The sequence below is a fragment of the Sceloporus occidentalis genome, unplaced genomic scaffold (assembly GCF_023333645.1).
Source record: "Sceloporus occidentalis isolate IW3139 unplaced genomic scaffold, rSceOcc1.0.p SCAF_84, whole genome shotgun sequence".
Taxonomy (NCBI): domain Eukaryota; kingdom Metazoa; phylum Chordata; class Lepidosauria; order Squamata; family Phrynosomatidae; genus Sceloporus; species Sceloporus occidentalis.
Window position 1 is genome coordinate 4,395,025 of NW_028317064.1, and position 21,413 is coordinate 4,416,437.

General features: G+C 40.5%; 1 protein-coding gene across 1 annotated transcript in view; it reads left to right on the forward strand.

Moving 5' to 3' along the window:
• LOC149285137 (fibroblast growth factor receptor-like 1) overlaps positions 1-21,413 on the forward strand; it is a 54,045-nt gene that overhangs the window by 20,698 nt on the left and 11,934 nt on the right. Inside the window, exon 3 of the mRNA XM_089495815.1 lies at positions 2,774-3,046. Within this exon, the coding sequence (XP_089351941.1) occupies positions 2,774-3,046 (273 nt within the window). The remainder of the gene's footprint in view (positions 1-2,773; positions 3,047-21,413) is intronic.

A 21,413-nucleotide genomic window follows, 5' to 3' on the forward strand; every position in this document is an offset into this window, starting at 1 on the left:
CCCCCCCACTCTGTGTTGAACAAAAATGACCGTCCAGTTGCTCCTGTTTCAAGCTGAGAGCAGGACATTGCCACTTTTGTTTTAAAGAAACGGGAGATGAAATATATATGGAATTAGGGAGGGTTTTTTTATTTAATATAAAGGGCTCTATAAGGTCAAGAGAGCTACTGGTCATACATGACTTGGATAATAAAACAAGGGCATATTTAATAAACGAAAAACTTTTCAACAACTACTTTTCATTGTTTTTTGTTGTATTTGTTGCACTCAGCGGGTCTTCTTTTTATATGTATTGACTTGGTGAAGGTCCAACGTTTCGGCTCTCAACGAGCCTTTCTCAAGAACCATTATATATAATGGGGTAGAAACATTTGACACATTTAAAGCATGCCGGCAACGTACAATACTTACTAAGCTTCTGGAGCTATTTTTGCTATATGCAGCGATTCCTGATAATTGGTTGCTATGGCGATTACTCCTTTTGCACCAATGTTCCTCAAGTACAAGCCTTCAAGGAATAACCATACAGGGTAACTACCCACGGTTCATTCATCCTTGGTAATGTTCTTTCTAGTGACGTGCCAGGGAATCCAACTTTATATTTACTTCTCCGACCTTTTTTAACTGCCTCCATGATAATTGTAGATGGTTTTTCTACCAAACTCTTGATCATAGAAATAATATATATGTATTTGAATCATCATACCGTCTTGGTTTTAAGCTAAAACCAACACATATTCCCTCTAATTTTTGATGGAGAAAACATACATTATTTTAAGTTTTTACCGTCTGCTATTAAGTTGTTATTAGAAGATAATGTAATATGCCTCCATTGCCGTTTGCTTGGTGAAGAAGAAAGAATGCGGAGTATAATGGTATGTTCCATCCAGATGGCTTATACCACAGTGAGATTAGGGGAATAACTGGCCTGCCCGGAGGTCTTTTTAGAGACTGCTAACTAAGTCTATCCTGTCTCTCTGAGCTCTCGGTACACGTAATGGAGCTTGGAAGGTATTATCTATACATTGTGCTGGCGGAATCACCAGCTTGTGTATAAATCAGTATATAGATACACTTTTCTACTCCAGCGTGGTGTCATAAAAGTCCCTGTTGGTGTAATGGCCAGGTGTCCCAATACTTTTGTCCATATAGTGTATATTCTAAAGCTGCTTATTCAATAGTTGTTAATAACGCAAGCATTATTGCACTCTCGTTCGGCCAAGACAGAGTTTATACCTTTGTTCTGATTAGCCCAGAGGTGTTAACTAAAAATGATTCACCTCCATGTGTGTGTGTGAGTGTATATATATATATATATATTTACTCACAGAGTCCATTGCACACCATTCCAAATGTTCCAAGCCCGGTGCTAGTAACCAGCAGTTTCCATATAAAACACTTTCAAAAAGATGGTCAGCACTCCAGGTCTTTAAATTGACAATTTCATTTTATTCAAAGTCCAGTCGACGTTTCAGTCATTACTGACTTTCATCAGGACATGTCCTGATGAAAGTCAGTAATGACTGAAACGTCGACTGGACTTTGAATAAAATGAAATTGTCAATTTAAAGACCTGGAGTGCTGACCATCTTTTTGAAAGTGTTTTATATATATATATATATATATATATATATATATATATATATATATATATATATATATATATATATATATACATATCTATATTACATAGTATTTCCCAGATCCTTTAGCTGTATAGCTCTGAACGTCGGGTTGGATGCCTATTGAATAATTAAAAGGATAAAAGAAAGAATCTTCTTCCATTTGGCATTGGCGCGTTGAGTTGGCACCGCAGTCTTTCAGAAGGTCCAGAAAACGACCCTCTGTTAACATGGGATGTGCCAAGGGGTATCTCGGGGTGAAATATCGCAGCGGTAGGGAACAGTTTCAGCAAACACACGCTGAAATCCAATACGGCAGATTCCTACAAAGTGCTGCGGACGCATCACACGATACAGCCTATGTGATTCCTCCATACGCGCCTATCGGCAAAATGTTGGCATAAAGCTGAAAAAAAATACTCCAACAACAAATATTTAAGTGGCTTAACAAGGTCGCTTTATATACATAAATAGGCATGTTCCTTGGGCTGAATAATAACGGAGGTCATATATCGTAGCCATGTTTTCAGGACTCAATGAAGGATACGATTCATTAAAGCAAGAGAGCGCTCTTCAAGCAGAGATGGTATTTTCGGGGGAAAACCTACAGAAGTATTTTTGATGGTCTGCTTTTAGATCTTGTGACAGAAGAACGGTCCAAATACGGGCTTGAATTAAAGGTCAGCGCTGGAAGTATGGACTCGCAGCCCTGACTTGGTTGGCACGAGCCATGTATGCTAGACGTCCGTGACCGCGATCTCTTGCCATCAGCATGACGTTTTTTCATAAGACGCACACGGTCCTATTTCATTGCCTGGCAAATATTCATCAATGGAGATGTTTTTCATGTGTTTATTGTACTGGCTTTACCTGAGACCTACATGGGCAGTTATATCAACACGTGGGGCAATAATTATCTAAGGGAAAGTAGACCCGATCTTGCAGTCACCCTTCAACCATAAATATGAGCCATACAAATGCCGTTATATATTATATTAAATTTGGATTAGATTTCTTTTGGAAGATTAAATATTAATGATCAAGCACCTAGCTTTTTTTCCCTGGCTTTCTCTGTATTTTTATAATATATTTTTTATAATAATTTCCCAATTAGAACATTTCTCATTGTATTTTTGTTTTTTTTTCTGCAGGCCCCCCACGCATTTCGGATAAAGTCATTCACCGGCAAACCGTGAGGTTGGGGAGGACCATCAAGCTCCTGTGTCCCGTTGAAGGCGATCCACCTCCTCTGACCATCTGGGTGAAAGACGGCCGAACCCTTCACACTGGCTGGACTAGGTTCAGGGTTTACCAGCAAGGGATGAAAATTAGAGATGTGGAAAGTGAAGATGCGGGAACTTATATCTGCCAGGCTACTAACGGGTTCGGAAGCATCAGCGTGAATTACACCCTAATTGTTATCGGTAAGTGACGCAGTAGACTCATTGAGCCTGCGTTCTCCGTCATCTTCTGTCTCTTAAACCTGTCTACTAATAACCGAGGTTTAAAGGGGCACTCCAGGCAATCATTATACACTTTAATGCATATGATAGTGGGGAGGTCCCTTTAAAGTCACATGATATCCCCCTTTGCAAATTCATCGGGGGGGGATTCTGCAGACTATATAAATTTGCCCCCTTAGCAGCTCTCTATAGGGGGGCTACAACTCTCACTGCTTCCTACACTGGCAGCCTTACCGGTTTTAGGACTCACAGGACACTAAGGCAGAAGTATAAAAGGAGCTGGTCTGCTCTTTTAAAAACCTCCTGCCATAGCTGTACCAAACTTTTCTCTAATCTTAATAAATGTTTCTGGAATGTCACGTGGACTACAAACGAAATTCACGTGTAGCATTACTATTTATGGCTTATAAATAAGGGAAACGGAATCTTGTAATGTTGAAATTACACCCCTCTTAATGTTTTTAGATGTCTCAATACAGTAAGGCAAAAAAAACCCCTATCATACACGTGCTTCTTCCAAATGCGTTGGCTTAGCCCGGTGTGGATATAGGATAAGATTTAAGGATTATGAAAATGTGCTTGGAGATGAATAAACATCCACTTCTTAGCTTCCAAAAAATGTCTTTTTTTTTTTTTTTTGCACAGATTTCTTTAGTAAGCTGTCTGTGTGTACTGCGTTTTGTACAAATAAATTTTAGGAATAGGAGATAATCCTGCGAGCTTTAAACACACAGTATGTGCAGATGTGTTCGCTGCCTTATCTGGGTCCGGTCATCAGTTCAGTCTGTACTCCTGGCTGTGGTTAGTGAATACAGCCAAGGCTCTCTGACGTTACATATGGTGAATAGATATGCACTTAAAAAGGAGACCGCTATATTCTTCAGTGTTTGCATTTTAAGGGCAGCTGTCACATTCCCAGAGTCATAGATGAATCCAGATTTTTTTAGATTGTAAACTCACATGGGGTAGGGCACTCCTCTCTGTTGTACCAGTATGTGGGGAACACTTTGAAAAAACAGCCTTCCTCAACTATTTGGGACTCATTGGGCATCCCTGGGAACTACCCAGATGAAGAGCGGCTTCCCTGGCTCTCCTGGTCAGTTTCTTCTTTCTCTGGGCAGAGGGAGTTTTGCCTGATATGCCCTCTGGCCACCCATGTTCTACCTGGGACCCCTTCCCATGGTCCCTTCCCAGTACCCTCCGACAAAAGGCTCTCGGGGGCTAGACCCGCACCACATACTGTATAGCTAGCCCTGGCCATATGGAAACTCAGTCCCTCAGTAGGTAGCCTACGCCGGGAAGTTCCCAGAGATGCCCAAGAGAAAAAAAAACGCCATCTCTGAGAGCCGCCATTTTAACTTCCTTTCCATAGGATACAGATGACTGTTTCGTTTGGTTAAGTTATTGTCTTTCTTTGGTGGACACATTTGTTAAGGTGGGGCGACAAAAAAAAGAGTATTAATATGCTGTTATTTCAGCTTTTTTGCCAAACATCTTATTCCCGGAGTTAAAGCATTCCCTCGCAGGTATCTCCAAAAAAAGGTACACCGCCCGAAACCCAAAAAGCACAAAATACCAGTAATTTTAATAAAGGAAAAGCTACCAAAGTGATCATTTCCCTGTAAGATATAAGAGTGCTTGCCACTTTTTAATACGCATGTGAAAACTTTAATTCATAAGAAATCATACGTTGCATTACTCTTGGGACAGACATTCGCTGTTCATGAACCCAGGCTATGAGATTGCTTGGTATGACATGCCAGAGTAGCCCATCCTGAATGAACTAATTAACTATTTCCGATCAATGTTCACATCCTTCTTTTTGAAGTCTGGAAAGGACAGGAGGTTAGACCATCTGATTTCAGTCTGACGATCTAAGCTGACCCCTAAACGCTATAATATGTTCAGCTGGCCCTGGTTCAGTAGTCTCCGCTAACAGACTTTATGTGGAAAATCTTTTTGTATAATGTAGAAAATCCTGCCGTGTTTTAAAATCAACAGACTGTCATGCATTAAGTGATGAGGAACAAATTGATATTGCGAGCTTGTTTAGACTGGACAAATGTTAACATTGTCTCGTGGTAAATAACCAGGCGCGAGTTAATTCTAATTGTGTTAACTGTTTACGTCTTTAAGTTAGTTGAAATCCAACTTTTACAATAACATCATTTTGTGCAGCGTCTCTTGGTTCTCTTTTGGTCCAGTTCATAGGACAAAATTTCTTTAATTCTCAAAGTATGAGTCAATGGGGAGAAAACAGGAACGTGAGGTCCGATAAACACCGTCGCCATTAATTGTGAATGGTGGTCAAAGACGACTCTTGACAATTGTTGGATGTCTCATAAAAGACATGGTCAGTTTGGCTGAGGTCACAATGGAGTCGCTAGAATTCTTCACACTCACAGAGGCCAAGGAACGGAGACTATACGGTATCGCCAGTAGTCAAGTTTAACAGGCTTTGTGGCTAACCACAAAATTTGGAATGCCAATTACAGTACAAGAACAAAAATTACAAGCTCCGAGAGAAGAATCCTTCTCGTAACCAACAAGAATGCGATTTCATAAAGAATAAAACACACATAAAACACACATAAAAAAAAACAACAATAAAAGTTAAAAACTCATAGTACATTTTGGAGTAGAGTAATGCGCACAAAAGACAAGACGTCTCAAGTCATAAAGAACAAATATTGGCAGCAAATGCTTACGAAATAAAGATTCACACATCCAAATATGTAATGCTTTCATCTTCTGGATTTATTGCCCATCTGACATCCTTTAGGGATTATGGGGAAGTAAGTGTGTTTCCTATTAATTCGTGTTTTCCGGGCTTAAACAATAATGAAAACAGTAAAAAAAAATGTAAAAAAAAATTGCTTTCATCGCTGAGAGAAGATCCAAAATCGGTTCAGTCTGTGCAGATATGGATGATGTGTGAACATCTATATGTATGCTTATTATTATTGTAAAAAAGATGTGTGTGCGGGTATACCCTCAGCCCGATGAGAGATAAAATTAACTTTTACAAAGTCTACAACTTCAGAGAATGTCGGCATGGATGCTCACGTGATGTGACTTTGGAACACTGAGCATCTTGATGTTGACTCGGTGTCCGCAGTGATCTTATCTCTGGACCTTGAAGCTGGAAGGAGGGCTTTGCCTATATTTAATAATGATGTCTGCGCCGATACGAACCATGTTACCCTGGCCAGTGTATGGAAATCTGACCTAATCCTCTCCTTTTTTATTTGATGGCTACTCTGAGATCAGAAGCAGGTCAGATGTTTTATGTTTTGTTATCTCTGCGTTTGTGAACAAAGCTTACAGGTTGGGGGTCTCCTCTCAGTAATGCTATCGCGGGTAGTTCTGTAACTCCTGTTTTGAATACCGATTGCTAACGTTGGGTACGGCTGTTCCCGCAAAGCGTTTGATCATTCATCTCTTTCCTACAACGAAAGTATAACGTGAAGACGTTGATGAGTATTGTATGAGTAACACGTTCGTGGAGCACTTGTGCGTGTTTTCAAATCATAATTCTTCATTTTGGAATTGTATAAATCACCCCCTGACACAAGAATAAGTCACTTATCATTTCGGCGCCAGACGAGTTAGCAACAAAGTTAAAAAAAAATAAAAAATGCTCACCACTCAGAACAGCAAATAAAGGGGCAGTAAGTCACAATTTTCTTTCCAGACACCAGCCATCTAGTGTTTAATAAATGTGACATAATGAAACAGTTACTCTAAAATATGATGTAGCTGTTCCTTTAGTCCGTTGGTTGGTCCACCAATACCCGTATGTGCTTTCCTGGGTCTCCTTGTCACGTTCCTATGTCCTTCACCAGCTAATCTATGGCTATCTTCATGGTTAAGCCCAAGTCCGCATGAAACCGCTCCCTTAGTAGACTTAGTAGAGAGAGCTCCAGGTAGCCTACCCTGGGAAGTTCCCAGAAATGCCGATTCCTTGTCTCACTTATGTCTTAACTAACTCTTACACTTTTAGGTCTCCTAAAGTTTTCCATATATAAAGGGTTTTGTCAACCCAGTATAACCATGCTGGAAAGACTCGGTGGGCCGGTCAGGGGAGATGTTCTGATCTTCCCGACTGGCTGATGATACCCATTACTCACAGACACTTGGTGGGACAGTGCCAGTAAAAGAGACTGGCCAGTGGAAAATGTGACAGTTGGGAGGTATGCAATCCATTGTGAAAGGCCAATCTCAGTTAGCTTGGTTGGTCTTGTGTATTTCATAGTTAAATCGGACGGACGTCTCCCTGCCCTTGTTTTAGGAGAAGCATTGTTAAACGGTCAGTTCTGTAATATGTTGCTAGTCTTATTGTTCTAGTTCAATAAACCACATGAAGAATTGTGTTGACATATCAGCTCTTAGAACTAAATTACCCCCAATTAATCAACTTTTTGCAGTTCCTTCCATATGGTATTGCCATTAAAAATAGTAAAAAAAAAATTTTAAAACCCACTGAAAATATATATTTTTGTTATAGTTTATTTTTGCAAAACCAAGTAAAAACAAAGAGGGTTTTTTTTTTTACAGTGGAATTTTTAAGTAACACACATGGACCTGCCATTCCAGTAAAATATATTGTGCTGTCTTTTAAAAGCAGGTCTTTGGACTCCTTCCCTAAAATGTATGATTTTTATAGTATATAAAAAAAAAAAAACTGGCAAAACTTACGCAAACTAATTTTTGAGCTTTCGCTCTTTCTGTGTCCTTCATCCACAATAGGAGACGATATTCTCTGAATAAAATCTTTGTCTAACAAATGTGGATTTTACAAATGTATGCGGTGCCTTTCCCCCCCCAAAAAAAGACCCGTTTCATAGTTGAAATTAGGAGGGGGGCTGAATGCGTTTTTTTGGCAATATGTTTGGAAAAGAAGAGTCGAGACTTAAATTCCCGAGAGCCATGAATTCTAGACTCTCGGCTTTCAGCGAACTGCTGTTAAAGACATTAAGTTCCTTGCAAACATCCATCTATCAACATTGGAGTATTTGTAAAAGACAGACTTTGTTCGCTTCTCCCTGGCCCACTAGTTATGTACAGTTCCTTTATTGTGTGAAAATGATGATGACCCTTTACCCTCGGTAATGATGACAGATTTATGTATTTTAACACCCAAGGGCTGATGTATTTGTTAACCGCCGGCCAGCGTGCGCCGGTACTGCCAGCTTCTATTTTTATTATCAGTCTGTGCTCTTTTAAGGTGCCCTGACACTCCTGAAAGCCACGTCTTCACTTGCAATTCTTTTCAACCGTGTCAAGGTGGTGCGGCTACAGTAACCTTAATCGACGAGAGCCCGATAGTTAAAGGGATGGCAACGTCTTGGGCCAGCTGCTAGAAAATTGAAGGCCTGCTGCTTGTAGCCCGTACGGCTAGTGCGTGCCTATTTCTTTTTGCAGCGCATTTAGTCCCTCCAGAAAAATATGACCGATTTTGCTCAAAATGTCCTTCTCTAAATTCCTAACACTTCATTTGTATGTTTGTTGTGTTTTGTTGTTTTTTTCTTCCTTCTCAGTTTCTCCATAAAAAAAATGTAAAATTCAATTAAACAGACATTATAGAGAAGACGTCAAAACAAGGGAGTGATGTCAGAAGCGTAATAGTTACAAAAAAAAAGTGATGGTGCCAGCGGGTTTTTTGTGGTCTAACCAATAAGCGATGCTTTTTATAGACCTCTCATGGCTAAGGTGACCATTTGGGACATTTTTTTTTCTAAGACGCATATACATTTCACATGCCACTGAAATGTGAAGCATTTCCCCGTGTAGTATGTGAACTCAATAGTAGAACTGATGAGAAAAAAAAAGTCTTAAGGGGTTGGGGAGCTTCCGTGGTTAGTGATGCAGAGCAATAATGGGGGTGGACTGATGAAAATGTGCGGGAGATGATGAGGCATGAAGGCTTGTGGGTGAACAGGAATTATAAAACAAAGCATAATGAGATTTGTTTTGGATAATGTGGAGGAACAAAGAGAGTACGGGCCAACTGATAAGAAAAGGAACCAAGACTCTACTTGACATCCCTTGGAATATGTTGACCTTCCTTCTACTCTCACCAGGAAAGTCTCAGGAGCAGAACAGTGCCGTGATGCCCCTTCATCCCTTTAAAAGAGCCAACTATCTGCGCGGTCTTTAAACGCGTCTCTGCCCATGGTGGATTCTCCTGGTTTCCATTGTGTTCTCTGAATAGAATCAACACAAAACCGAGTGGGCAGTCTACACACAACATAGTAATTGCATTGTGACCACCTCTCCCGCCAGTGCCTCGGTCCACCAACTTGGCATAGAATACTTCAACCTGTGAAAAATGAGTGTCCAGTGGAGCCTTTCGAAAGATGTCAAGACTTGTCTTCTAATGGGCAAGACCCTGTCTGAAAGAGCAAGGTTTACACAGTCGTTTAAATTAAGACAGCACAGTTAGCAACAGGCGTTCACCAGTCTGTATTTCTGTCTCGTCGGCACCAGTGTAATATTATATATTTGACTACTGTTTATGTTACAGGATGTTGCTTTATACATTCCTGGAATTTCCTATGAAAACCGCGTTTCTTTTTTTATAAGGGATTTTTTTGATCTCCTCAAACTTGAGAAATTTTACAATTTTTATTATGTCTCCTTTCAGGAAGCTCCCTACCGGGTTAAAAGGTAGCAATTTTTCGTACGTTGTAACGTTGGCATATCAGAAGTATGGCTGAAAAATGTATAAAACCTCTAGTAAACAGCCTTGAAGATTCACAACATCAGTTTTATTGTAATTAATGTTCAAAAATCAAAGTACTTATTTTGGAGGGTCTTCATTCATGATTCCAATGGCAACACAGTTGTGTATTTACACACAATGAAGCCACAATGACGCATTTGTCCTCTTACATTAAAAAATAGAAATACTCAGAAATTTTAAAAAGATTGTTCTTCTAATTTGGATAATTTGGTTGATTTACTAGGCCTACCCTGTTTACTAGATGTTTTCTGAGAACAAGCAGCAGAGACAAAACATTCGCAGAACTAAAAACTAGGGAGAACCAACCAGAATGTAAAAAAAAAAAAAAACAAAAAAAAAAACCCTCTCCATATTGCTTTTAGCGTTTCTTTAAAGGTTCGCAGGCGTTCTTGGCTCCATTCACTCAGTGATGAGCCTCGCAGATTTAGAAACTGCCCTTTCCAAGTCCTGCTGCTCAAACAGACCAACGTGTGACAATTAAACCTAACATCTGGAAGTCATTCATGGAGAGGATCCCAAGTAAACAATAAATGGACGTCCATTTCCTTCTCGTTGGATTTCCTTCGGCTACCAGTCCTTAACCGGTGTCATCCTGTCAGATAGCGATAGCGATAACAGCCGGCAGGATGATCCTGGCGGATTGAAGATGCTTTAAGAGCCTGGATTTAACATGTGCTTCGGGGCTGTTACTGGGTCACGAGTCGGTCCTGCTATCTGCTGGCGTGGGGGCAAAATAATTCTGTACTAGAATAACAAAATTAGGCATTGTAGAATAGAACGGTTATGTTAGCAAAAATATTTTGCTTATTTTTTTGTCAATTCTGGTGTTTTTCAAATGTTTTTTGTTAAAACTGTATGATTTTTTAAAAATTATTTTAAACGTTTTTTTTCCAATGAAATTTCCTTTTGAAAACAGACTTTGGGGAAAAAAAAATTCAGGATTTTTTTTTCCCCACCAAATACCTGGATTTCAAGTTTTCAGGTTGAATGCATTTTTCCCAGACCTAGTAGCACAGCTTCCTGCGCTTGTAGATTATTACCGAAAGCCGTGCCTGACATGTAAGCAGTAACACCTAGAGAAATCACATGCTCCCTTTATCCTGTTTAATCTCGACTCATGTGTTGTTGTTTTTTTTAGCTCAGTATTTCGGTTAGGGGATTCTCAGCAGGTTGTAAACGTTATTCTTCCGTACTTTAGGTGCCAACAGTAGGTTGTGGAACTTATTTCCTTCTATATAAGAGCCCTTAGAGGTCTATAAAGTTAATATCCCTTTCCAGGTTTTATTTGCCTCGTAAAAAATATCACATGTTCTATACATGCACATGTTTTGGGCGCTGGACGCAGAATTTCCTAACAGAGCTGACTCCGTCGTATGTGCGAGTCTGCAGAAGACCCGGCAGAGAATGTCCGTGATAATCTGTCCAGCGTGTAGCCATATCCCGGAAGAGCGGCTGAAGTTATTAAAATTATATATATAAAACTATTTAATTTGTTATTAGGGAACTTAATTGTGCATTATGACGTCTCCTTCACAATATAGTACCTTTTATAAGAAGTAGTGGAATGCACTTTTTTGACGTTTGCATTCTATTGCCTTCTTCAGGTAGATATAAATTCATTATCCTTCATCTTCAGTGATTGTCCTGCTTTGCAACCCTCCCATAAAACCCTTAGAACCCTTAGGGCAAGTTGTGCTTGACCAGTAGGGTTATATAAATGTGGTGGCTGAAGAAAAAAACCCTGCCTTATGAAGGTGCAATATGGCATATGGTTAAGGACCACCAAAGGGTGTAAGGGTCCGGGCCATCCAAGCACTGGGATGGGTGCAGAAGTTAATTTATAACTTGGGGCTAATGAAGAACTCCCAGTGGTAATGAGATATCCCGATTCTCGAATCTGCCACCTTATTGCTCTTTTCGCTTATTTCTCGACCCAGTCACCACGAGAAGAAGTTCACTATTGTATGAGAAGCAAAGGAAATAAGTCTCTTAAAAAAAATTTAGAATTTTTTTTTTTTCCTTTTAGGTCATGATATGTTTGTATGAGGAAGCAAGGGATTTACTGGAATGCAGAGCACGCTTCCAAAAATATTCCCTGCAAAAAAAAAAAGTGATTTGGGGCTATAACAGTTATTTTTATTGGACCGTCGGTTTAATGAATCCTGATGATGTCATTCTCTCTCATGATGGAGATGAAAGCACAAAGAACGCTCTGTGGTTTTTCAGATTGCGGGGCCAGCAGCTGACACCGATCACTATATGTTATTTTTAACCCTTTCAGAGAAGGCCTCTCCTATATAGCTGTGTAGGTTACCGTAACATTTGAGGCCCATACTGTGTTCAAACGGTTAATGAAGGAAGCCAAGCCTGGAAATGTATATTTTTTATATAACCACGGGTTACTTCTAGTTTTTATTTAATTGAAGAGAGGTCAGACATGCGAGGCCTTCAAAACGAAAATGTTATTTTATACATTTACGCTTTCACAATGTAAATTGTGCATAATATATACGGCGCGTGGTCATATGGTGTGCGAAATCAATTAAAATAAACTATAAGCTCTTCCGGACGGGTGGTTTCCAAAACATTCTCATTTCCCGGTAGTTTAAGTGTAGGCAACGTATAATAAACTTGTGACAGCTTTGGGGAAGATGGATCAGGACTATCTGCTACCTGCACAGCCAATCAGCTTCAATCCAAGGAGAGGAGCAGCAAGGGGGAGGATCCTTGGAACAGGAAGTTACGATGGCTGCTCCCGCCGTATACACACAAGTTAATGTGGGGTGTACAAATAATATGTAAAGTGTGTGTTCTAATTCAAATTGTATACATATACAAAAAAAATAGAGATTGTGCAGCCATAGCAATGAGGTGCGATTAAGTAATAATGAAAGCAGGTTCAAGTGGTTACGAGGATTAATGAAATACGTTTGTGAGGTTGTCGGGGGCAATGGTGTATTTTGGTTGAGGGGGGCCAGCAGCCCCTAAGCCACATTAGGAGCCAGTCGACCTATTGGCTAATTAGGTTTCTGTAGCTCCACGTCCCAATGGGCCGGTTCAAAGGGAGATCTGATCTCCCCAGCTGGCTCATTAACATATGATGTCATATCCTGGCACCAAGGGCTGGTGGCGCAGCCTAGAACCAAATATTAATATGCCAGACAGATAATTAATAAAGCTTAATGCGTCTTTATGGTTGCTCAAAATGGTGCCCAACGTCCTAACATGTTTGTGTGTTGTTGTCCCCCCAGCATAATACTGCCCATGAGCTGAAGCAAGTTTAAGGGGATAAATTTGTTGAGAAGTCAAATTTTTTTCCCCCAATTTGGAAGGAACAGGAAACCTTAAATAATCTTTATAACTTTCCCCCGTCCTTCTAGTCATGAGCGGCGGTCTTGGAGGGAAACGTAATCACTAAGAAATCGGAGAACGCTCCTGTACTAGAGTTTCTTCATACCTTTAGAATTGCTATTATCTGAACGTTAGCCACAATTTCTTCCCAGGTTGAATATTCCAATTTCCTGCCATACAAATGTCTGCATTAAACCTGCTTAGATTTACAAGCCTCCAAGTTGGTTTCGTATGCTTTTAACGCAGTCCCACGAGGAAACTCCATAGGTTATGGTAAAAAAGTTCATGTGCACTCCTGATTTATTTTTTTGTCAGTCAAACATTAGACTTTCGTGCCTTCGCTGCCGACAGATATGCAGTGGCAGGAAATTGTAAAAAGGTGTCAGGTTTTCCATCTTAATTCTGGAAGCCTGGGGTAGATGCTCTGCAGTAATAAATAGTGATTTAAAGTGCATGGTCATGTTGTCTTTGGTTTACTAGGAAAGGTTACCCTTTGTCTAAAAACATATTTGGATGATGTAAATTTATATGGCAACGCCCACCACTAGTGTTAGAGTAGTTGTAGGGGTTTTTTTTTTAGGTTTTTTTTTAGAATGGCTCAGTCTTAATCACCTGGTCAGACGTTCTGACTAACGAACTCTATGGAAGAATGGCCTTAATTAGCATTGCCATAAAGAATTAACTTGGGGTGGCGACTAAGCAGGGAAAATCGCCAACATATCACATGACTGACAACAATGGCCGCCTCCAGGTCTGCGGTTTATTGGAATAATATTAAATAACAAAATAAAAACAGTGTTTCTTTGCCAGTGCTAACCTACATTACTGTGCACAGCACCGAGTTTTATAAAACACTTTTAACCCTTATGGTCCTTCCCTTTTAAGCTTATACGCCATTGTCTTGAATTCAAGCTAATGGATCCATTCCCATCACCTTCGTCCTTCAGCTACCTGAAAATGATAGAAATCGTCGTCCACATTGGTTTGTTTTCTTTAATCACTGAATTTAGTTTGTAAGTGGAATCATTTCTATAATTTATTTGTTGTTTTTTTTTATACTCCTCACTACAGACGTGATTAGCTCATGGATTCCTGTCTGGAAGTTCTTTGCGTGCCCCGTTCTTCTGAGCTAATTAGGACAGCGGCATGTGTTGTTGGTTTGTGCATGCGAGCGCCCATCTCTTTGGCTCCAGTTTAAGTGGTGAGGATTTTGTGAGCAACAGATCCGTCTACATATTGACAGGCGCTCTGTGTGTAAGCCGTCTCAACGTTTATGGCAATACCCTCTCGTTACAATTAGGCATTACCCTTGGGTCTTGAGGATTTACAAGATATTCTCTCCCTCTGAAAACATAGGTTGTATTACTGTATATTAGAAGTATATTAGTATACAACATTTGTGTTTTCATCAGTAGGATCTCGTCCCCCGCAGTTTAGCCAAACCAATTTAAATTATGGATGTGTTTTTTGGGCAGATTGTCACAATTCTAGTGAATGTGACTGAGATCCAGGGCTACAAGAAGCTGTGGTCCATAGGATCTTCTGGTTGGACCACCCAGTCCGTGGTCCCTGGGGCATTAATGTTATACCTCCCTATGACACAACGTTCTGATTTCAGCATCGGTAGGATAACGAGAGGTAACATGGCTTACAGGTATCTGCTTACTTTTCATATTTTGCATATTTTTTTGTGTATTATATTACAAACTCCCTTATTAACACTTGCTTATCACATTAGTATATTTACTGCATGTTGGGTGAGGTATCAAGGTGTCATAACCAGGAAATCTTTGGCGCTAGTGAGATCTCATAGCACTTCCTGTGATGTCATATGGCCAAAATTTTGTTAGATTTCACTCTGTAGAGTAAAAGTTTAACTTTTACGTCTTATATCTAAATACACTAAAAGGTCGTCTTCAAAACTGACCCCTCACATGTTCTGGGGGGTAAATAATCCCTACCATAAAAGCCATAACAGATGTGGCAGGCATTTTTAATGTATACTGTAATATAAATCATGAAATTCATAGAATTCATATACTCCCAGGGTCTTTCACTGGCGGAGAAGCAATATTTCTGTTGGCCAGTATCTTTTTCACTCGGTTTATAGATTAATATCATTGTTCGCATACCGCGAGCATTTCACACAAACGTTCTTTTTTTTCTGGTCAGTCCTTCCTTTTATTTCCTTAAAAAGACTCTTCGATTTATCTTATAGCTACCGAAATTCTCCAAAAGAATGTTATTTTTGGCCTTCCGCAGCCATGCTGCTTGGACGTGAAGAGTTAGATTAGTTGCGTGTCAATTAAATGAGTTCTCGAGGATGAAAGGAGATTCCAATTTATACATTTTGAAATGTTATGGTTTCTAAAGCTATTAAAATGAGACCCTTTTGAGTTATGGGCGAGAGAGAGAAGCAGAGCAGAAAAGAAACCAGATATTTCTCAAGGGAAGGTCATAGAGAGTTGTGCTTTACATCGGTAGGGGAGGTGCTGATAATGAAAGGAGATTCATTAATGGATGGAAGGAGACATTTTTGGTAAAAGTTTCATATTGGTCTAGTTCACTAATGGGTCATAGATTTTGGGATTCCAGCAGTAACCACGTAGAAGGATTTCCATGTACCAAGATGTATTTGGCTTGTCACAAAGTAAAACCATGGATCTTTTGAGGATTAAATATATCCCCCCCCCAACACTCTCTCTCCCCTTTCTCCATACTTTGTTTCTTTACACCCCATTCTATCTAGATTGTAAGCTTATGAGCCGAGCCCTCTTTACCTAAATGTATGGGTTTGTCTGTAAGTTCTAGTTTTGTCAAACCCTTTAAATATATGGACTATAAGAAGCGCTGCATAAATTGTTGGCGCTTATATAGAAAAAAATAATATAAGCTACAAGTTTTTGGCTTCGGGGGGGGGGGGCAAAACCAGGTCTTCTGGGTACCCCAGCATTAGCACATGCAGCTGAATGAAAGGGGTTTGGACTAATTCAATCTATTGTGTTCCAAGCAAATGTTTACCTGAATCCTGGTTTGTTTTTGGCCCTGAAGGCCTGGCTTCCGACAACCCAGAACTTTCCCTAATGTCTTGGTGGACAAGCGATATATCGTCCATACACCCCACAGGGCTGAAAGATGGCATTATTAACGAAAGGATGGGCAGTGAGGATTATTTTATTTTTCGGAGGGTTATCTTCGTGATGTATGAGTCAGGCACTCTGTGATAATACGGAAATAAAGTTCTTAACAGAGGGTGATTTCAGCTTTCAGCCTTTGAACCGTTTGTGAACATCAATGGAATTCCTTATTTAATTGGGAAATGAAAGGTTGTTGATGTGTGTGTGTGGGTCGATGATTAAAGCAGTCTGATTTTAATATGTGCTTGTTTCCATACTTGTTTCAATCCAAAGGGGATATAATATATAAGTGTATATAATATAATATTTAATGATTTGAGGCAGAGTGTCACATTTGTAATAACTTTAAGAAATAAGTGTAATAAACAAAATATAAATCTATTTACTTTGGTTATGAACATATTAGGGGTTATGTATACAAAGTGGTTGTGCAATGATTGAAAAGTGGTTTTATCACCAAGGAGACAGTCCTGTAGAATAGATCATTCCATTGGTTGCTATGGTGATAAGGCTATGTTCAATAGAATTTGTTTTTATGTACAGACTCCACCGTGATAGTAACCAGGAGTGGTGGACGCGATGGAACGTATAAACAAAAATGGCTGAATTGATGCTCTCGGAGAGCTGTTTCCATGACTGCATGTAAAGGAGAAGTAGGGATTTCCTGTTTTTTTTTTGTTTGGTGACAAATTGTTTTTTTTTTCTTGCACGCCAATCGGTCTGTATACCTAAAACAAAAATAAAGTGAAGTGCTTGTTTTTCTCCAAAGCTTCAGTGGTGCTGATCCCCACCAGCTGTTAACCGTCCAAAAGTGAGTTTAGGAACCCATCATGCGGACCATTCTCTCTAGTTATTTACAAAGTGACGCAAAGCGTAACGTATTATCGTAGAATCTAAGGAGCAGGGTCACCTGTGAGTTGTTTCTTCTCCTCTGTCATCCATGCAGAGGCTTCTCTATTCAGAAAAGTGAGCGTTCGCAGGAACCGACATTCAAAGCAACAGATGCCTTTCTCCTTTTTTTTTCGTTTTTGTAGAGAAGGCATGTTGATGGGACACGCTGTGGACACCACCTGCTTCCCAGGCTGGCCGTGTTCCAAAAAGGGATCACTTGTACCCCAGAAAGCCTTTCATGTGCTAACTACAGCATTGTCCTTCCCAGCTTGGTAAATTTGTCTTTACTTGTACTCCACTGGCCTTCAATAGGCATGTGTCCATGGCCAGGCTGATGCGAGATGGAAGGCTATGCGTTAATTGGCCCACAAGAGAGGGGAAAAAGCCTGTTTTTGGCAGAAACCAGACAATGCAAACTAAGGATATAATGGTTTTGTTTTAACGTGAAAAGGTTCGGGGCTCTAACTGAGAAACAAATGGGGGACAAAACAAGGCAACCGTACATAACAAGCCGCTTCCAGAGTCAACAGGGAAAGAGATGACATCTATTTGAAAATACTTGGTGTGAACTTATGTGTCCCGATATCTAGAACTTTCACAATTGCATTTTTGGATTCTGTTTAATCTTCATGTGTTGTTGTTCTAACTTAAAATAAGTATTAAAAACTGTGTTTTTTTTAGCTATAATTCATAGGCAGATGACATAGCTACTTAGCGCCCCCTCTGGTGCAAGGAGGTACAGGAAGAGAGTCATATCAAATATAAATCTCTATAAAGTATATAATATTATATCACTTTAATGTATAAAGTGATATAAGACAATTGTACTGGGAACGCTGGGAATTGTCATGTGACGCAAAAGCAGGCTTCAATAGGTTGTTGCCAAATTTACTAAAAAAAAAAATACCGTATTGGCTTGGATATAGGCTGCCCCCGTATATAGGCCGCACCCAAAAAAACATGCTGCCACTCTGTCCCCCCCCCGAGATATGCTGCCACTGTCCTCCCTCCCCGATATATGCTGCCACTGTCCTCCTCCCTCCCCGAGATATGCTGCCACTGTCCTCCCTCCCCGAGATATGCTGCCACTGTCCTCCTCTGCCCCCCCCCCGACTTACCGGAGCAGACTCCCGGGTGTCTTGCGGGGCCGGCGGGGGACATCTACGCAATACGCGTATACAACGTATTGCGTAGATGTCCCCCGCCGGCCCCGCAAGACACCCAGGAGTCTGCTCCGGTAAGTCGGGAGGGGGCAGAGGTAAAATGCATCGTGCGGACGGTCCGCACGATGCGCTTAGACAACCTCCCGTGCCGGCACCCCCCCCCGTGTGTCTGAGCGTATCGGGGAGTAGGATGCAGGTCCCCTGCACCGCTGCGGGGATCTGTATCCTAACCCCGCTGCGGGGATCTGTATCCTAACCCCGCTGCCTGCCGGCGCTAGACCCCGAATATAGGCCGCACCCCCACTTTAAAGACTTAAAGTGGGGGGAAAAAAGTGCGGCCTATATTCGAGCCAATACGGTAGTTCAGTTATTTGTGTTTAATCCTGATCACTGAAAACATGACATTGGGTCATGTTCCAAAATACATGTTTTTTGTACGTTAATCATTTAAGCTTGTCATAACATGTCCTTCAAAATTTTAGTTTCTACTCATTTGTATCTTTGAAACTTTTCCTGAAAGTTCATAAACACGACATCCATCATTTTCCAGAAAGCGGTGCCAAGCGCTTGAATAGCTTCTTTCGTTGGTTGGTTGTTCCAAGAAATGTTAACATGGAAGAAGTGAGCAATGGTGGGTCACAACTGCAAGCCTCGTTTTCTCCGGGCAACATAACCCGAGGCTCCGAGACTATATTTTCTAAACTACTGTGCGACTCACTAGGACTCTGGAGTCGTGGTCTGTACAGAGCTGTGGAATTCAATCCGAATTCCCTTTTCTGAAGTCATCACACATATAAACGCACATATAGCCGAGGTAGGGGTCGCCTACGTATTTAGGTGCCCTCAGAGAAAAGGCTTAGGGGGGCAAGTAGTGGATTCGATTATATACAACGTAAGGAATGCAGCAGCCGCGGTGTGTTTCTGTAATACATCATATACAACATTGTTCTTATTAATGTTACCATGATTTATGATTATATATGTTTATTACCCTTGCTTTGGTCTCTCTGCTTTTGGCATAACTCGCTTAATTTATTAAAATGACCTAAAAGCTTTTGTACTTTTGGGTTTTCGTACACTGAGATACTGACTGGTATCTCAGCTGAGCTTGGTGGCAGCCTGTGGCAGGGCCAGCATTCTCTAAACAATATACCTGTACTGAAATTCGAGTGAATCGGATATCACATTCGTACATTTATATAAACTGTGCAAAGGTTACGTTTGTTGTGTTTTCTAGGACTGTAGCACATTAACTTTTCCCGTTTAATTGCATGCTCGGGGGGGATTTTGTTTAAAATCACCTGTTCCTTCCCTTTTCCCATATCTCCTTCCGCAAGTCATGGACCATTTACTTCCAGTCGACGTGTGAAACCTTTCGGTGGAGAGCATCGGGAGCTGGCTTAAGTTAAAGTGTATTCAAGACTTAAGAAAATTTGGCAAGAATGTAAACAGAACAGGCGTCCGCATTGTTTAATATATGTACAGGTGCGCAGCGGCGGCAAAAGCCCCCTGTTTGCCCCCCGAATACACCGAGTCATTGAGCAGGAAAGAAAAGCAGAAGTTGACACGAATCGGGCACCATAAGGAGATGGAGTTCTGCAGATGCGGGGTTACGTTTCACGCTTGGATGTTTGTTAATATGAGCTCCGTATATCGATTTCAGAGGAGCCGACCAGGCAGTCCCCCAAAGCAGACGTTCCACATGGTTTGAGATCTGAACGCACTGGTGTGATACATTTGTTGTTTCCACTTATGTGATAATGAAGTAACGCGATATCCCTCTCAAAGGACTGTTTATTAAACGTGTTATTTTCCATAACCACCTTCCGACTTGGTCTAAATCTAAATCCGGATCTTCAGAGCATTCTACACGCCACCGTCGGCCACTTTGAAAACTATACATCTGCTAAAGTTACTGTTTGCTTCTAATAATATTTTTTTCAGCTCTAAGATTATTTTTAATGGGACATCCAATAATTAGCTTAAATGTCCGGTTTGTTTGCTTGGTTCTTTGGTTACTTTGCGTTTTTAGTTTTTACCCCATGCCACTCGTAGCCACCTAAACTATGGTTATCATAACTGATTCACTTGATGGCAGATAATAACCATCTGGCCCATCTACTCTGTTATATTGTTACCTTCTTATGCATAGAATAACCTTATTCTTGTTTCACCATAAGAATTGATAAGATCCGAATTGAAGTCCCACAACATCCAAAGATCTAATTACTGGACCACCATTGTACCTATGATGTACCTAAATTCAATCAGGGTGTATCTCTTTATACCCACAAGTGCAGAGCACTAAGCAAGATGCTTCATTCAGACGCTGTGTAATTGAGGGTCTGATCATCTTGACATCGCCCTATGCGCACCCAAAGCCTTCTTGCAACTCATAGAGTTTGGCCCAGGGTTACTACGTATTGTAAGCTCTCAAGAACAGGGTCATCTTCTCCTTCTGTACTTGTTCATCCTGATGTGTTGACATTATGATCAATTTTCATTTTTACTCTGCCTTATTGTGCTATCGTTTGGGAGTTGGGCTGCTCGGCTCTCCTGCTAATGCCAGGGTTAGTGAATACCGTCCATTGAACAGGAAGGAACATATTTATAATCTCTTAAGATCCTGCCCCAAACGGGTGCCATACATGCATGCTTTTGAAAAGCAATTCGAAGAAGTAATCGTATTATACGGGAACACTTTGAACATTATGTCATATGATGTCATTAAGTCATATGATGTCATATGATGGGAAATATTATACTTTATATTATGAATTGTATGTACATGTGATACATTTTTCCAGATCTTATAAAAGAACCCTTTACCTGGAAACAAAAAGTAGGGAATATTCTCGCCGCGAGAGTCTCGTGTCTCGTGTTTGAACCATACGCCAGCTTTGACTGATGCCTGAAATACATAGGTCAAAGGAGAAGCTCTAGGAGAAGAAAACACCCTTCGTGATTCAACACCTGAAATAAATTGCTACACATGTACAAAGAGCCGTACAATGTTTACACATGATAAGGCTCGTGTGATC